The 16,288-nt window shown below is 53.5% G+C and overlaps 1 protein-coding gene across 1 annotated transcript in view; it reads right to left on the minus strand.

The window, feature by feature from the left end:
* Window positions 1–16,288, minus strand: part of PLXNA4 (plexin A4) — a 577,474-nt gene that overhangs the window by 56,987 nt on the left and 504,199 nt on the right. The window contains exons 21-23 of the mRNA XM_073328857.2: window positions 10,379–10,647; window positions 7,370–7,436; window positions 5,103–5,249 (exon numbers count right to left, since the gene is read on the minus strand). Coding sequence (XP_073184958.2) covers window positions 5,103–5,249; window positions 7,370–7,436; window positions 10,379–10,647 — 483 coding nt within the window. The remainder of the gene's footprint in view (window positions 1–5,102; window positions 5,250–7,369; window positions 7,437–10,378; window positions 10,648–16,288) is intronic.

The raw sequence follows: 16,288 nt of genomic DNA on the forward strand, positions 1-16,288 counted from the left end.
TCTCTCTTTCCTATTTCCTCGCCCTCTCTTGCCCCCAACCCCTTTTCTCTAAACATCAAAGCGTAGCTTAAGGAGTTTGGGGTGGGTTTCTCCTTGCATTCCCACTGCACTTGGGATGCACGCACAGGGAAATATCAAGTGAAAGTAGGGAGGTGGTATTAACTCTGTATACAGCACTAGAGAGAACATTATTGGAGTCCTGGTTTTGGTTTCCACACTTCAAAAAGGGTGAAGACCAACTGGAAAAGGTTCAGAAAACAGCTATGAGAATGATTTGAGGTCTGGAAAACCTGCTTTCTAGTGGAGAGACATAAGAAGTTCAGTCTACTTAGTTTATCCAAGAGAAGGTCAAGGGGGGACTTGGTCCTGGTCTGCAAGTACGTACGCAGGGAAGAGATTTCTGAGAGTTGACAGCTCTTCTGTCTATCAGAAAAAGGCAGAACAAGATCCAAGGGGTGGAAGCTGAAGCTAGACAAATTCAGGCTACAAACAGGCACAATTTTTTTAACAGTGTGTGTAACTAGCCATTGAAACAACTTACTTAGGGACATTCTCCATCACTTGAAGTCTTTACATCAAGACTGGAAAAAAGAGATGCTCTGACTCATGTCATGGGCTTGATGCAGGAACTGTGGCTCAGATTTTCTCTGGCCTGTGTTTTGCAGGCAGTCAGGTTAGATGAGGCCTTAAAGGCTATGAATCTTAGACTGATGTGGGGGAGTTCTGTAGTTTACTGGGGGGAAAAGTCTGGCTTTCCTTTTGAGAAACTGTGATAGAGCTTTACACTGAGTTTCTGCAATGCAAACCTTGATGCTAAACTCCTCAGCAGGGTAAATGGGAAGTGACTTTTCATGTGGAATACTTTTAAGAATGGATGTGAAGGGAGGAAGGGGCCACAATACTGAGATGCCGTGTGAACCGGCTCTACAACAGGATGGCTTTTGTAGAAGCTAGGGATGGAGCTCACCGAGTCTATCTCAACACTGGCCAATACAGGGTCATTCTCTTTGCTTTCTCCAGTCTAAAGCAATGGGGCTTGTCCCATGTTGCTTGGGAGACTGTTTCACAGGTGAATAGGTCCTCCAGTCACTAAGTTATACTCGATATGCAGCCTCAGTATTCCCCACTCCATTTCATCCTGTTTATCCTAGTTAGGAGCCGATATACAATAGTCACTGTTAAAAGCCAACACCTGGCCGCAGTTAACAGCACTGTGAAACTACTGCAGTATTACACTCAGAATAGGAAAACAACTGCAGTAAGGGATATAAACCTCATGCTTCAAGCCATAACCCAATCACTCTCAGGGGTCAGGAAGAAACTCTCCCTTGGGGTAGGTAAATCAATAACTACCTTCTGTAGGGTTTTGGTACATTTCTCTGAAGCAGCTGGTACAGGCCAACATCAGAGACAGTATACTGGGCTAGATGGAACTTGGGTCTGATCCATTATGGCAATTCTGATGTGTTCCTGCGAAATAACTGTGGTATCTCAGAAATCACAGTATGGCAACTTAGAGCAACTACTGGATATTTCATGGACATTCTGGAGATGATAATGACCAACGATCTTTGGAAAAGTTATCAGAATTTTTCCCGACCTCAACAATGCTTCTGTTCAGGGCTGGCTTGAGTTTTAGATTCCATATTCCAGGATGTTCTTATTTGCTTTGAATCAGCTGCTTCTCCTGTCCTTAACCCTTTAATTCCTATGCACCACTTAGGCACCACATTGGGAGCTACTCAAAGATGTCACTGATCTCTGGGTGTTTCTACATCAGGGAAATGACCTGCTACTGACCATGGATGTTAAAGAGGGGGCCACCCCAGCTTCTGCTCAATGGCTTGACAGCACCAGTCTGCTGAAATTCTTTGCTCACACACAGCTGATCTTCCTGGAGAGGCCTGCAGCTCCCCACCTGTCCTCATCCATCCCCATGCCTGCCCTCTTCACTTCCCCAGCCCTGACATCACATAGTTTCTCCCATTGCACAGCTGCTGGGCAGAGCTGCAGCTCCCATGTCAGGCACCTGGCGTGCCCCCTCCCTCGGTCTCCCACCGCCACATGTGTTGTCCCTGGGCACTGCTGCCCTCCAGTTCCATACCCCCATTTCCCCTGAAGTAGCTCGCCTCCTCTACTGCTCCTGCCCTGCCCCATTGCTCCATCTCCCTCACCAGCTGCCACTGCCCTTTATCTCCACTAACTATGCCAGAGTGGCTGCTCTGCCCCGCTCCCACTCTACCCCTCACCAGGGCCTCACCCCCACTCCGCGCCTTCCCGTCCCCGCTCTGCTCCCTCCCCACGCACCCGCTGCTCGCAGGGCCGCAGGGGTGGAGAGAAGAGGCGCAGCACAGGCGGGGCCACAGAGGACGAGACAGAGCAGGGGAGGGAAGAGGAGCAGCATAGGTGGGGCCTTGGCCGAAGAGGAGGAGCGGGGGCAGGAAGAAGGCAGGAAGAGGTGGAGCGTGGGCGGGAAGAGGTGGAGCGTGGGCAAGAAGAGGAGGAGCGGGGGAGGGAAGAGGCACAGCGTGGGCAGGGCCATGGGGGGTGGAGGGAAGAGGCGCAACACGGGCAGGGCCACAAAGAATGAGGCAGAGCAGGGGAGGGAAGAGACACAGCACGGGCAGGCCTTGGCGGAAGAGGAGGAGCGTGGGCGGAAGAGGTGGAGCGTGGGCGGGGCCTTGGTGAAAGAGGAGGAGCGGGGGTAGGAAGAGGTGGAGCATGGGCGGGAAGAGGTGGAGCGTGGGCAGGAAGGGAAGAAGCGGGGGCGGGAAGAGGCACAGCACGGGCGGGGCCTCGGTGAAAGAGGAGGAGCGGGGGTAGGAAGAGGGCAGGAAGAGGTGGAGCGTGGGCGGGAAGAGGTGGAGCGTGGGCGGGAAGGGAAGAAGCGGGGGCGGGAAGAGGCGCAGCACGGGCGGGGCCGTGGAGGGTGGAGGGAAGAGGCGTAGCATGGGCAGGGCCACAGAGGACTAGGCAGAGCAGGGGAGGGAAGAGGCACAGCATGGGCGGGGTCTTGGCGGAAGAGGAGGAGTGTGGGCAGGAAGAGGAGGAGTGTGGGCAGGAAGAGGAGGAGTGGGGGCGGGAAGAGGAGGGGCTGGGCCTTGGTGGAAGAGGAGGAATGGGGGCGGGAAGGGCCACCAGGGAAGAGGCAAAGTGGGGGAGGGAAGAGGCACAGCACGGGCAGGGCCTCGACAGAAGAGGAGGAGCGGGGGCAGGAAGAGGTGGAGCGTGGACAGGAAGAGGTGGAGCGGGGGCGGGAAGAGGCACCGTGTGGGTGGGGCCATGGAGGAAAAGGCAGAACGCGGGGGTGGGAAGAGGTGCTGCGTGGGCGCGGCCACAGAGGATGAGGCAGAGCAGGGGAGGGAAGAGGCACAGCATGGGCGGGGCCTCGGCAGAAGAGGAGGAGCGGGGGCGGGAAGAGGTGGAGCGGGGGCGGGAAGAGGAGGAGCGGGGGCGGGAAGAGGCAGGGCCACAGAGGAAGAGGCGGAGCGAGGGCAGGGCCTTGGGGTGGAGTGTGGGCGGGGCCTCAGTCCGTTGATGCAGAGCACCCTCCTATTTTTTGCCGTGGCGGCTCGAGCCCTGGAGCGCTGTGGCCTGTCTCCTGTGGCCTCATCGTACAGGAGATCTGGAACTCTGACCCTCTCCTCTTCTCCCTGGCAGCACTCGTTGCACGAACCGTAAACTAGCCAGGCAGTAACTTGGCTGTCACTACGTTACAGGGGACACATCTCCATTCCCCATTGCAAACCCTGCACACCAGTCATAGTCCTCCTCTGGAGCCGGAGCGGGCAGGAGGGGATGAGGTGTGCGGCACAAACACACACGCACAGATGGAGAGAGGAAGAGGAATTGCCCCCTCTCCATACGTCCTAAGCAAATGAAACGCGCGGAGCTGCGAGGCTGTGGGGACTTCACACGGGGAAGGCCGCAGCAGGAGCCTCTGCACTCTTGGCTGCCCAGTGCGGGAATGAGCTGGGCCCGGGACTGGGGAGGAGCATTGGTCGGATGGCAGAGAGGAGAGCGGAGGAGAGAAGCTGCGGCCAGGCAGAGGAGGCAGGACGGAGGGCACTGCTGCTACCTATTAACCGCAGTTTCAGCGTCAGCGAAATGCCAGCGTCCTGGGGCGGAGCACTGCAAGATCCTCTGAGAGAAGCACCACAGAAGTCAGGGGCGGGTTGCTCTGAGGGAGGTTTGGCTGAAGGCTGCAGGGGCAGAAAGGTCCCGGGTGAGAGCAAGAGAGGGAGAAGGATTTGGTGGCTCGGCTGAGGAAGGGCAGGGAGGAGTTGGTAGGCAGGGCAGATGGGTGGAAAGCAGCCCTGCGCCTAGGGGTGGAGGGCTGTTTTTGGAGGTGAGAGCAGTGGAGGTGGAGGGTAGGGAAGAAGGCCGGTGGAAGCTCAGAGGGAGGGCTGGAAGGCCCCCCCCAGAGGTTTGAGATGCCAGGGCCGTGCTGCAGTGGGTTCAGAGGTGCGTAGGAAGCTGTGAGCCTGGCTGTGGGGGATGGACACGGTGGGACACAAAAAGCATATTGCGAGCTCCATTTGCAAGCTCATTCTGCCGTGCTGTGAGCACAGGCCGCCCGCAGTGTTCTCTTTGCAGGAACCCGAGCACTGCAGTTTGGGGGTGGCTGTTAGTGTAACCTCGGCCTTTGTGGAGTTGGTGCCCAAAGAATGCGGCCATCGGACTGGCAGCAGATGGAGAGTACCACTGAGGCTTACTGAACATACATCATCCTGAACCAACATCAGTGTGGCCACTTGCCCTGGTCTGGAGCTCAGATCTCACGCCCTCACTCGGCACCACAAATGCCGCCCCCACCCTCCCCCACGGTCTGTCTCCTCCCACCTTGTTTCCTTTATTCTCTTCACACACACATGGTCCTGTGTGAGTCACAGCCAGGCCCACACATGATCTGCCAGCTATCCCTGCACACCATGCCTCCCAACCCTTGCCTGAGGAGATGTTGGTCCAGCAAGGCTGTGTCCCTCTGGCAGTACAAATGGCAATTGTCCAACTGGCAGCAGCCTGGCCACTGATCTTCTGGAAGACACTTTCCCCAGCAGATCCCAGGGGCTCCTGTAGGCTCCGCTGCGCTGAGCACTTACCAGTGTCTTGTAGTCAATCTGCTGCCGGATGAGCTTGTCCTCGCTCAGCGAATAGCGGGCTTCCCCAGTGATGGAGTCAATGGGGCCCTTTTCCATCTGCTGTTTGATGGCGCAGAAGAGGGAGAACAACGGCTCGCCAGCGCATTCCTGCCCGGAGACACGAGGGAGGGAAACCGGGTGATGTCCGATGCCGCAGATCATCGGTTCCTACCTGCCAGCTTCCCAGGCCAGGAGCTCAGTTCCCCCAGGCCTCACCCACCACCCAGCACAAGCCCAGCCCTAAAGGGGGGACCGTCTCCTGCTGGGCTTTGGAGAGCGGAGGAGAGAAGCTGCGGCCAGGGTGACTCTAGCCTGCATCCTCTCTGCTCCCGCCCACTCGCCTCTTCTCTCCTTCCTTTCCATTCCCCAACCTCTCACCCCTTTCCCATTCATTCCCACCCTCCTCCGACTGCTGCTCTCTCCCTGACACTTCCATCCAACTCCTTCGTTTTCCAATTTCAAACCGCTCCTCCCTTCCCCTTCGCACCCTCCGCTCCCTTCCATCTCCTCTCCTCCACAATCTCATCCCCCTCTACCTTCCCTGCACTGCTTCCCCTCCCTTCCCTCTACCATCCCCTCCCTCACCTCTACCTTCCCTGCACTGCTTCCCCTCCATCCCCTCTACCTTCCCCTCCACCTTCCCTGCACTGCTGCCCCTCTGCTCTAGCAGTCTGTCCCAAATCAATGAGCTAGATCACCATCCTCTAGTGTAAATCCTGGAGAAAACAAGTTAATAATCCAAAGCAAAGTGGCCCCTTTCTCACCTACTACACCTGTCTGCCGCTTAATTAGCTAATCTGCCTGCCCTATATTGCTCCCATGTGCTGTCTAGTGCCCTTATCAGGCTGGTGTTTAGGCTAAGGCAGGAAGACAAGAAGCTGAGGTGGGGGAAAATATATCTTATAAAAAAAGAGCTTTAGTGAGTCACAGCGTTTGAACCGCTCTTTTCATCTGAAAATGGGAGTTTGGTACTAGGAGCTACTGAAATTACCTTCCAGGGACCTTCCAGACCTTCCCGCTAGGAGAGTTTGTGCATCGGGGGTGGCTGGCTGGCTCAGGGGAATGGCATTGGGATACAGAGCCTTTTGCCTCCAGCTGGTCAGTCCCCATCCTGCCCAGGAGTGGCTGGAAGGATGAGGAATCTGACGTGTGCTGGAAAGTTCAGGTCCATGTCTGAAGTTCAAGTGGGTTCTGTCTCTAGGGTGGTGGCCCAGGTGAGGCACAGGGGGATCTCAGAAGGCAACATCATAATGAGCACCTCTGCTGGCAGTCTCAGCATGGGAACCAAGGCTACAATACCATCTCCTCCTCCCTAGTGACTTCAGGGCTGGTGTCTTGGACACTGAATGCCTTGACCACCTACAGAGCACACAAGGTTCCACTGCATCAGCCCTACTCGAGAGGAAACCCTGTTAGGGGTGGGACTGAAATTCATACTCCATGGCCCTCTCGTTCCTGACAATTCTGCAGGTGAGGGTGCCAGTGACATGGACAGAGAACCAGACTGAGAACCGCCAACTCCTCCCACCTAGACCAGCTGTCAGAAACGGCTTTCTGTCTGTGCTGTGCTCAGGACTAGAAGGAGAGGCTCCAGGCTATCATGGCTGCAGCATGCTCCCCTCCTGCCCTTTGGAAGGGTCTAAGCCCAGGGTGAAGAAGGTCTGGCGAGGATCCTGGTATGAGAGTTACCAAACAAGCCATGGTGGCTGCTCTTTGGCCCAGATTAAGGCAAAGTGCCGAGACAGACAATCTTCTCCTGCCTTTGAAAACCAGGATACAGTAAGGTCTTCTCGTCACCAGCCACTGGATCCAGAAGGTCCCGCCAGTGAGGATAAGGGTCTGGTGGGGTCACAGCTGCACTCTGAACGGGCTGTGATAGCACACAGCCTGAGCTTTCTGCTGCAATGTGCTCCTTCCCCTGCTCACGGGGTCCCCGTCCTTGCAGAAACACCCCTCAGGGACCCATCTCGTGTACCCTGCCGACAAAGAGAAAACCTGCCAGCCAGCTGCTCTGAGCAGCGTTCCCTCCTCCTGACCTCTTCTTGGTCTCACCCAGCCCTCACGCCTTCCTACTGCCCCTTTCCCGCAGCATTCAGAAGTAAGTGCCTTGCAGCAGGCCTGTCCTTTCTCACATGTCTGGAAAGTGCCCAGCACAGATTGGCCACCCCCACCACCAAAGCATCCATGAGTGATGTGGTCTAATGCCTAGGTGGGCCACTTCCTCTCACCTTGAGGAACTTGTACAGCAGGAAGGTGAACCAATTAGTGAGCATCTTCTCTGCCACAGACTCCGTCCTACAATCACCCCCGGAAGCAAAAAGAGAATGGGAGATGGTTAGTCGTGCTGATCAGACTGAAGGAGCTTACTGCTGAGTGTAAGAGGTGTCTGAGCAAGTCAGGGCCAAGCACAGGAGAGCACAGGGATGAAAGCAGCTTGCCGTCCCCTTACTGAAGCAAAGTGCAGGGCATTGGTTATTACTGGGATGAGCAAACCAGACTGGACTAAATGAAAAGCAACTGGAATCTTTTCCCACCCACCAAAATGACCGCAAATCCAGGTTTGGGAAAGCCTGGATTAACTTCTCTCCCACCACACGCCATGCCCTGCACTTTCTGGCTTGGATTGAAATTGCCTGAATACTATGTGAGATATCACACACACAAGGATATCCTGGAAATGTCCAACTGGGAGGGCTCCAGGGGCCAAGTGCCCCATGTGTGTAGCTCCAGGAAAGTCACTGTCTGGGTTGTCCATAAGATTCTGATTACCCATCAGGAAGAAGGAGAGTCTGTGAGACTTTGGGCAAGTCACTTAGCCACTCTGTGCTTCCCCAGCTGTACAGTGGGGCTCATAGCACCACCCTTCCTCCTGGGGCCTTTGAGAAGAAACACATTAAAGATTGTGAAGTGCTCAGACACTGCGGTGATGGGGGCCAAATAAATCCCTAAGATGGATCCAAACCAGTGGAGGAAATTCACCTGTCGCTGATTATCAGGGCAGCTGGATCTGTTGACTGTGTTGCGGCCAATAAAAGGCCTCTTCAGAATTGTGAGGCAAGTCCTGGGGCTCTCACTCTGTTACTAGTCGGTCCATATGCAAGCAGAACCCATGCTGACTCTTCAGTGGGAGCTCTGCCGGGGTAGGGACTGAGTCAAAACCTCAGCGCCAGATTCTGACGCCAGTTAGACCGGTATGAACCCAGAATAACTCCAGCACGGTTAGGGATGCTCAGCTGGGTCTCTGTGTGGTCCCTTTCTGTCCATTGTTTGGACACACAAGTTTGCTGAACCAACAAAATTTCCTTGTCTCTCTTGATGCGGCCTCTTTGCTCTTGGTGTTCCTCATTGCCCCACGACAGTTTCCTTTGGTTTCTAGCTAGTTTTGCTTCCTGCTTTTCATGCCTAAGCAAGATGCGGGGGGTCTGGATGGCAAACATAGCAGGGGAGTGGGTTTGCATTTTTGTTCCTGTGTCTTTATATTCTGGAAGCAGCCTCCATTCAAACCAGAGCCCCATTGGACTAAATGCTGTGCAAACACACATTAAAGATCTCCCTTCCCTGAAGAGCCTGTTTTAGATTTAACACTGTCCCCATTTGAATGTCTCCGTTCCCATGAATACCTCTCGCCTTGCCAAGGGGGGGTGAAAGCAGGCCCTAAATTCCAGGCTCAGTCTGACCTGACCATGTCCCTTTTAAAATTAAACCCCTCCTGTATTGTAATAACAAGCCCTTGCCAGCCTCAGAGTCTAGTTTGGGAACTCCCCAGTGCCTTTTCTGTATTTCCTTTCCCACTGCCACTGGCTGTCCAGGTGGCTGTGTGTGCAGATTTCCCCCTTTCTAATCAGCCTGATTTGCCCATCCACTTCATTCAGTGATTGCCACTAGCCTGTCGGTTGGTTGCTGTGTCCCACATGACCCATGATCATGGAGTGTCATGCAGCCTGGTGCTCACATGACCTGTGTTCATGGCACATAGAATCAGAGAATATCAGGGTTGGAAGGGACCTCAGGAGGTCATCTAGTCCAATCCCCGCTCAAAGCAGGACCAATCCCCAATTTTTGCCCCAGATCCCTAAATGGCCCCCTCAAGGATTGAGCTCACAACCCTGGGTTTAGCAGGCCAATGCTCAAACCACTGAGCTATCACACCCTGATGCCTGCTGCTCCCTGAGTTTCAAAGGCCCTGGTGCTGCAGCACAAAGATGGCCTGATGCTCACAGAGCATCCTGTGGCCTGGTGCCTCGCGAGTGTCGTGCAGCGCACAGCTTGTGGCATGGCTCAGTGCCCACACTGCACCACATGGCCTGATGGTGCAGCCTGCTGTGCACCCTGGGGCAGTGTCCATCCTGCATTATATGGCCCAGCCCTGAAGCCCAATGTCACCAATCCAGGTCCACATCGATAAAGAAAACCACATGACGTGTTGGCCAGCTCTGGGGATCCTGACGCCTCTTTATTCAGTTATGGATCTAGCACCTGCAGGACTGTCACAGAGATGCTGCAATGGGATTTTACCAGCTAGCACCAGATAGGAAACCCCCTCCGACCGTCTCCTTCCTCCCGGCAGACATGCTGACCCAGACCGTGGAGGCTCACTGGCACCTCTCAGGACTTGGCAGCCACAGCAGGGATCTAGAATTTGCATCCCGGTGCTCCTAAAGTCAGTGCTTGAATGGAGATGCAGTCCCTATCACTGGAGCTGAAGGAGACTCTTCATTTGCTCATATCGGAACAGGGACTGTGACACATAGCTGAGCAGTTCTGGTGCCATCTAGTAGTAGGCAGTGAGGCACATACACTAACCTAGGGGTTGTCAAACATCTGGCTCATGGGTGGGTATTTATATGTCCTGCATGACATACTTAGATCATCCTGCTTTCATTTTAAAAAATGAAGTCAGTTTCTAGCTCTTGTGGCTGCAGAAACAACCTTCTAGATGTGACCTGAGTTTAAGCGAAGCAGGAAGGACTGCCTGAGTCTGCAAGCAGCCTGAAACAATGACTCATCATCTGATTGGACGATCAACTTTAAACCCCAATGGTGACACCTCAGTATCAACATTATCTATTTACTCACTGATTATTTTAGTGCTTGGGGAGGACCAAGAGTGGGAGCTGCTGCTGAGAAGGAAATTCAGGGAAGGGGAGAGGACCAAAGAGAGGAGGATGCTGCTAGTAGGGGGGCAGCTGTGTGCACACCCTACCCAGGAAATGCTTTGCTGCCAGATGGTGACTCACCTCCTCAGCAGCAGCTTGGGGTGGTTTTTGCTCTCCAAGTTCTTGTCAATGAGGTCAGCCAGGAGCTGCTTGAGGACATCAGTGGCATACTCCAGTTTGCTCTGCAGCACGGTCATGATGAGCGAGGCCACATTGCCACGGTCCCGCATGGAGAAGCTGCGCTGGGACTCCAGAGTGCGGATGAAGGACAGCAGGAACACCTTGTTGTTGATGAGCTGGGCAAAGAGCTTTAGGCCCTTCTCTACCCGCTCCTGCCGATAGCCAGGGACCTGGGGAAAAGAGAAAAATGGGGAAAAGAGAAAAATGGCTTCCTTCATATTCAAGCCACCATAGGCCCCGACTCTGCAGATGCTCTGGGGCTCAAGCTCCCACGGGAAAAAATAGGGAGTGCCCAGCACCCACCAGCCACAGTGGGTCCGGCCCCCAGGGCTGCCCACTGATCAGCTATTTGGTGGGCCTAGGGGTGGCCAGGGGAGCAGCAAGCGGCTGGCAGGAGGCGCTGGGGGAGAGGGGTTCCAGGGAGGGGGCGGAGTGGGGGCAGGGCCTCAGGGGAGGGGGGTGAATGGGGGTAGGGCCTCAGGGTGGAGCGGGGGGTGGAGCACCCCCAGGGGGAAAAAAAGCCAGCTCCGGTGCAAGCCACTAACTCTCCCCTATCAGTCACTGCTTCGTGGAATGGGGCTTGCTGTGCGAAGCAAGGGTTCCATGGCCTGACAAGGTCACGCTGCAACAATGTACAGCATTGTAACGAGGGGCCAGGCCATGCCCGCTACTACTAACCCGCCCCTACCCAGGCACTCCACCCCATTGCCACTTGGTTCCTGCCAACTGTGACACTAAACACACCTGTATTCACACCCTCCACACAAATACTCTTTGTACAAAATACGCCTGGCAAGATATCAATAGAAAACTATCAAGTATAGCTCAGTGGTTTGAGCATTGGTCTACTAAACCCAGGGTTGTGAGCTCAATCCTTGAGGGGGCCATTTAGGGATCTGGGGCAAAAATTGGGGATTGGTCCTGCTTTGAGCAGGGGGTTGGACTAGATGATCTCCTGAGGTCCCTTCCAACCCTGATATTCTATGATTCTGCGTCACTGATCATTAATATTCTTGCATCAGGTACGTACATGATGGGTATTAAGAGTTGTGAATATATGCTGGCATAATAACTGAAGTGTGTGTGAACCAGCTATGTCAGGGGGAGTTGTTAAACGGGTCTATCCCAAATAAAGGAATGTGTGTTTACCTCAATTTACATATAACCAGTGAACAGACCCATCAAGCTAATGTGAGGTGGAGGCAAACCTCACACTGACAAGTGGGGGAGGAAACAGGATGGAGTGTACATCCAGCAGGAGAGAGGAGCTTGGGCTGGGTTTCACTTTTCAGAAGACTCCATTTCAAAGGTTTCCTGATCTATAAAGACAGGGGGGGGTTTGAACCTAAAGTGATACGCAACTGAATCAACTGATTGTAGACAATATTCAGAGGTGAAAGTAAGCTGGTACGCCCCGGTACGGCGTACCAGCAAGAGCCGGTGCACCGTACTGGGGCAGTCCGGCTTCCCCAGGGGGCAATTTAAAGGGCCTGGGGCTCCCAGCAGTGGCTGGGGCCCCAAGGCCTTTAAATTGCCTCCAGAACCCCACTGCTGGAGCCCTGGGGTAGTGGCTGTGGGGCTCCGGTGGCTATTTAAAGGGCCCGGGGCTCCCCTGCTTCTACCGCCCCGGCCCTTTAAATAGCTGCCGGAGCCCCGCCGCCACTATTCCAGGGCTCCGGGGGCTGTTTAAAGGACCGGAGAGGTAGAAGCAAGGGAGCCGCAGGCTCTTTAAATAGCCCCCGGAGCCCTGGGGTAGCGGCTGCAGGGCTCCGGCAGCTATTTAAAGGGCCAGGGCTCCAGCTGCCTCTGCCGCCCCAGTCCTTTAAATAGCCGCTGGAGCCCTGCCACTTCCCCAGGGCTCCAGCAGCTAATTAAAGGACTGGGGCAGTAGAAGCAGGGGAGACCCGGGCCCTTTAAATAGCCCCCGGAGGCCTGGGCTGCTGCTGCTACCCCGGTGGGGGGGAGAAGAAGGAGGAGGACTTACCTCACAGGGCACTTACCTTACCTTACCAGTAGAAGGGTGGGCTGGGGCTGGCTCTGACCCCCCTCAGCCCCGCTCCTACCGCCCTAGGCCCCTCCCCTTCCCCAGTGTACTGGTAAGTCACTCAACTTACTTCCATCCCTGACAATATTACTGTATTGTACAAGTATCTAGAGTGAGGCCTTTTCTGAAAGCTAATGAAGCATAATGAGTAATAAATACCATGTGAAATGTCTGTATTAACCCTATGTAAGGAATTACGGCTACTCATTGATATTAGGCTGCACAGTATGCCCAGACTGGAGGGGATGTCACCGCTCTGTGGAATTAGAAACAATGGAAGCCCCATTTACACAGTGGGGATCGGAAGCCCACAGGAAGGGAAGAACAGCCTCTTGAAACGAAGTCATTTAACTTTGGAAGATATAAGCAAGGACAGACACCATCTTTGGCATCCATCACTAAGCAGACAGAAGATGGCAGAGCTCTTGCGTGCTGAGAAAGATGAGTCCTCAACCAAGGTGGGGTTGAAGTCTCTGGAACTGAATATAGGTGAGAAACCTGCTTAGGCAAAGGTCTTTCACCTACGAAGACAAGGGAAGTCAACACCTTGTATTTCTGTGGAAGGTCTGGACTGAGGGAATCAGCCATGGCTGGGAAGAAGATGGACTGGTGAGAGAAACCACCTGGAACAAAGCCTGTATCTTGCTAGATTAAATATTAGACTTTTAACAGCGTATTTTGTTTTGTTTTACTTGTCACTCTCTCTCCCTTCATTCCTTACACATGAGCTCACGTCATCCTATGTACATTTTGTTACCAAATTAATTTCATTTCTACCAGCTATCCATTCCATGCTATGTTTAAAGGGGAGGGTGTATCTACCCACGTGAAGTTAATAAGCTGTGATGTCCTTTCCTGCAGCAGCCCCTGCTACTCCAGTTCAGACTGATTGTACTCCTCCAGCCTTCCCCTTTGCACGCACTGTTGTTACAATCCAGCCCCCACTCCAGTTCGCCGACCCACCTCAATCCTCACCTATCACAGTGACTATTCCAATCCTGCCCCCTTCACAGAGCTCCGCCAGTGCCCCAGTGCTGATTTTCAGCCTCCCCTCCCCATGTAATTCCATTCCTGGGCTCCTACACACAGCTCAGCCGATAAACCTGAATCCTGATGACATGCATAATCCCTGCTAGTCTAGTCCTCGTGCATGTTCCTGTATGGAGCCATGCCGAATTGCATTTTCCATTCCCCACCCCATGCCATGGTCCCGGCCCGGGTACTAGACAAAGATCCCATGCTCATTTCCACACATCACCTAAACCCTGAATGGCAGCTTCCCAGGAGCTGCCTTACCTCCTGGACAGCCGTTCTGCCAGGTGCCCGGCTGCAGGATGGAGCATCAGTGCTGTTGACTGACGGATGGACTGAGGTCTCGGCTTTGACGCTTCCAGATTTTGTGTTTAACTGCCTCACTGTCAACTCTTTTAGAGTCGTAAATTTTTTTGTAGAGATTACAGACTGCAAAACTGTCTGTAAGCAAAAACCAACAAACAAGCACAACCCATCACCCCTACCAGTGAGGAAATAATTAGCTTGCTTGCATGTTTAATGCTGGCTAATCCCATGGCAATTTTGGAGCAGCATAAAGTTTATTTCAGCTGTGTCTGGAAGTAGTTAATTAGTTAAAAAGGTGGTGAATGAGAACCTGCTCTGAATAGGCCCCGTGCTGGGGCCTTTTCCCAACTGGTACCTTCACCGGGCTGGCAAGGCTTGGTGTCTGTTTTTTTCATTCACTTTAACTCTTTCTCGGCACTAGAAAGAAGGTAGCAGAAAAGACCCTGCTCTGGCTTCTTTAGCAAAGCAGATTGGCAGTGGAAGTGCTGCTGTCGTCTACGAGGTGGAAGAAACGTGCCTGGATTTGAGTGATGGGGCAACAGAGCCAGAGGTCCAAGGGGTCAGAAGAAATGGTTTGATTTCTGAGCGCTGGAAGGTTTGGTTGGCTGCAATGCACTTGGGAAAAGCCCCCACTCTCTGTGTATGTGTGTATATGGGAGCAGGCACTCAGTGCATTGGATGGGCCAATTTCTGTTCTAGTCCACTGGTGTTTGCTAGTGTAAATGAGGGCAGAATTTGGCCCTAGGTATGCAAGCAGCTCTGTGTGTACGCAAATGCATTGTTTGTGGGAAACTGTTTATTCTATAAAGCCAAATGAGGAGAGCTTGGGGAGAGCAGGACAAGGCCCAGGGTACGACTGTGCTCCGGGTACATGGTTGTCCCACGCTCACCATTGAAAGCAACGTCTGCCACTGGTTACCACAAAGTAGCATCCGAGCTGCATCACTACTTCCCTTTCCTGACTGGGGAGCAAGGAACAACTGTCCTCCCTGATACCTTTCCCAGGAAGATGCTGGCAAATAAGAAAGCCTGAACGGTCACTGCTCTATGCAGGCGTGTTTCTCTAGCGTTAGCAGAATTTCAGTCCTCATGAAGGACTGAAGACGGAAGAATCCAATGCACCGCTACAGACTAGGGGCCGAATGGCTAGGCAGCAGTTCTGCAGAAAAGGACCTAGGGGTGACAGTGGATGAGAAGCTGGATATGAGTCAGCAGTGTGCCCTTGTTGCCAAGAAGACCAATGGCATTTTGGGATGTATAAGTAGGGGCATAGTGAGCAGATCGAGGGACGTTCCCCTCTATTCGACATTGGTGAGGCCTCATCTGGAGTACTGTGTCCAGTTTTGGGCCCCACACTACAAGAAGGATGTGGATAAATTGGAGAGAGTCCAGCGAAGGGCAACAAAAATGATTAGGGGTCTAGAACACATGACTTATGAGGAGAGGCTGAGGGAGCTGCGATTGTTTAGCCTGCAGAAGAGAAGAATGAGGGGGGATTTGATAGCTGCTTTCAACTACCTGAAAGGGGGTTCCAAAGAGGATGGCTCTAGACTGTTCTCAATGGTAGTAGATGACAGAACGAGGAGTAATGGTCTCAAGTTGCAGGGGGGAGGTTTAGATTGGATATTAGGAAAAACTTTTTCACTATGAGGGTGGTGAAACACTGGAATGCGTTACCTAGGGAGGTGGTAGAATCTCCTTCCTTAGAGGTTTTTAAGGTCAGGCTTGACAAAGCCCTGGCTGGGATGATTTAACTGGGAATTGGTCCTGCTTCGAGCAGGGGGTTGGACTAGATGAACTTCTGGGGTCCCTTCCAACCCTGATATTCTATGATTCTATGATTCTATGAAGGGGAGGAGTGAGAGCACCAGCTACGTCCAATTACTCTTTAGTCCAGGGTAGAGCCTGTGCCAGCTTCCCCTACACAGCTCTGCCAATGCACCTCCGCCCTGGCCTTCCCTGCTAGCCCATGCCTGGACCTTTCCAAAGCACAGAGCCTGCCAAGATTGCCAGAGAGCTCTGCCAACGCACCCCTCAGACTTGGCCTGCAGCACGCCCCAGCTATCCCAGCCCAGGTCTCCCTGGAGCAGAGCTTGGCTGCTGTGCCAAACTCCAAAATGTTTTTTGCAATGTGGACAGATGTTCACCTGGGACTATTATAAGGCTCAGCACACTCATTCTCACCAGTGATGTAATGCACTGAACCAACCCGCAGCCTCCTGGGACACTGCTGCTCATCCGCACAACAGGGAGGTTCCCTGGGCAGAAAAAGACCAGGAGAGCTGAGCTCCCTCCAAACCCAGGGTGCGTTTGAAGCTGAGCACTAACGTGGCAAATTTGTTATCCCATCACAAAGAGCAATGCAGTTACAGAGCATGTTTTACATGTTAAAAATATATCTTCTCTCGGTGCTGCCAATCCTTTCTGAA

This window comes from Lepidochelys kempii, chromosome 1 (genome assembly GCF_965140285.1).
Source record: "Lepidochelys kempii isolate rLepKem1 chromosome 1, rLepKem1.hap1, whole genome shotgun sequence".
Lineage (NCBI taxonomy): Eukaryota > Metazoa > Chordata > Testudines > Cheloniidae > Lepidochelys > Lepidochelys kempii.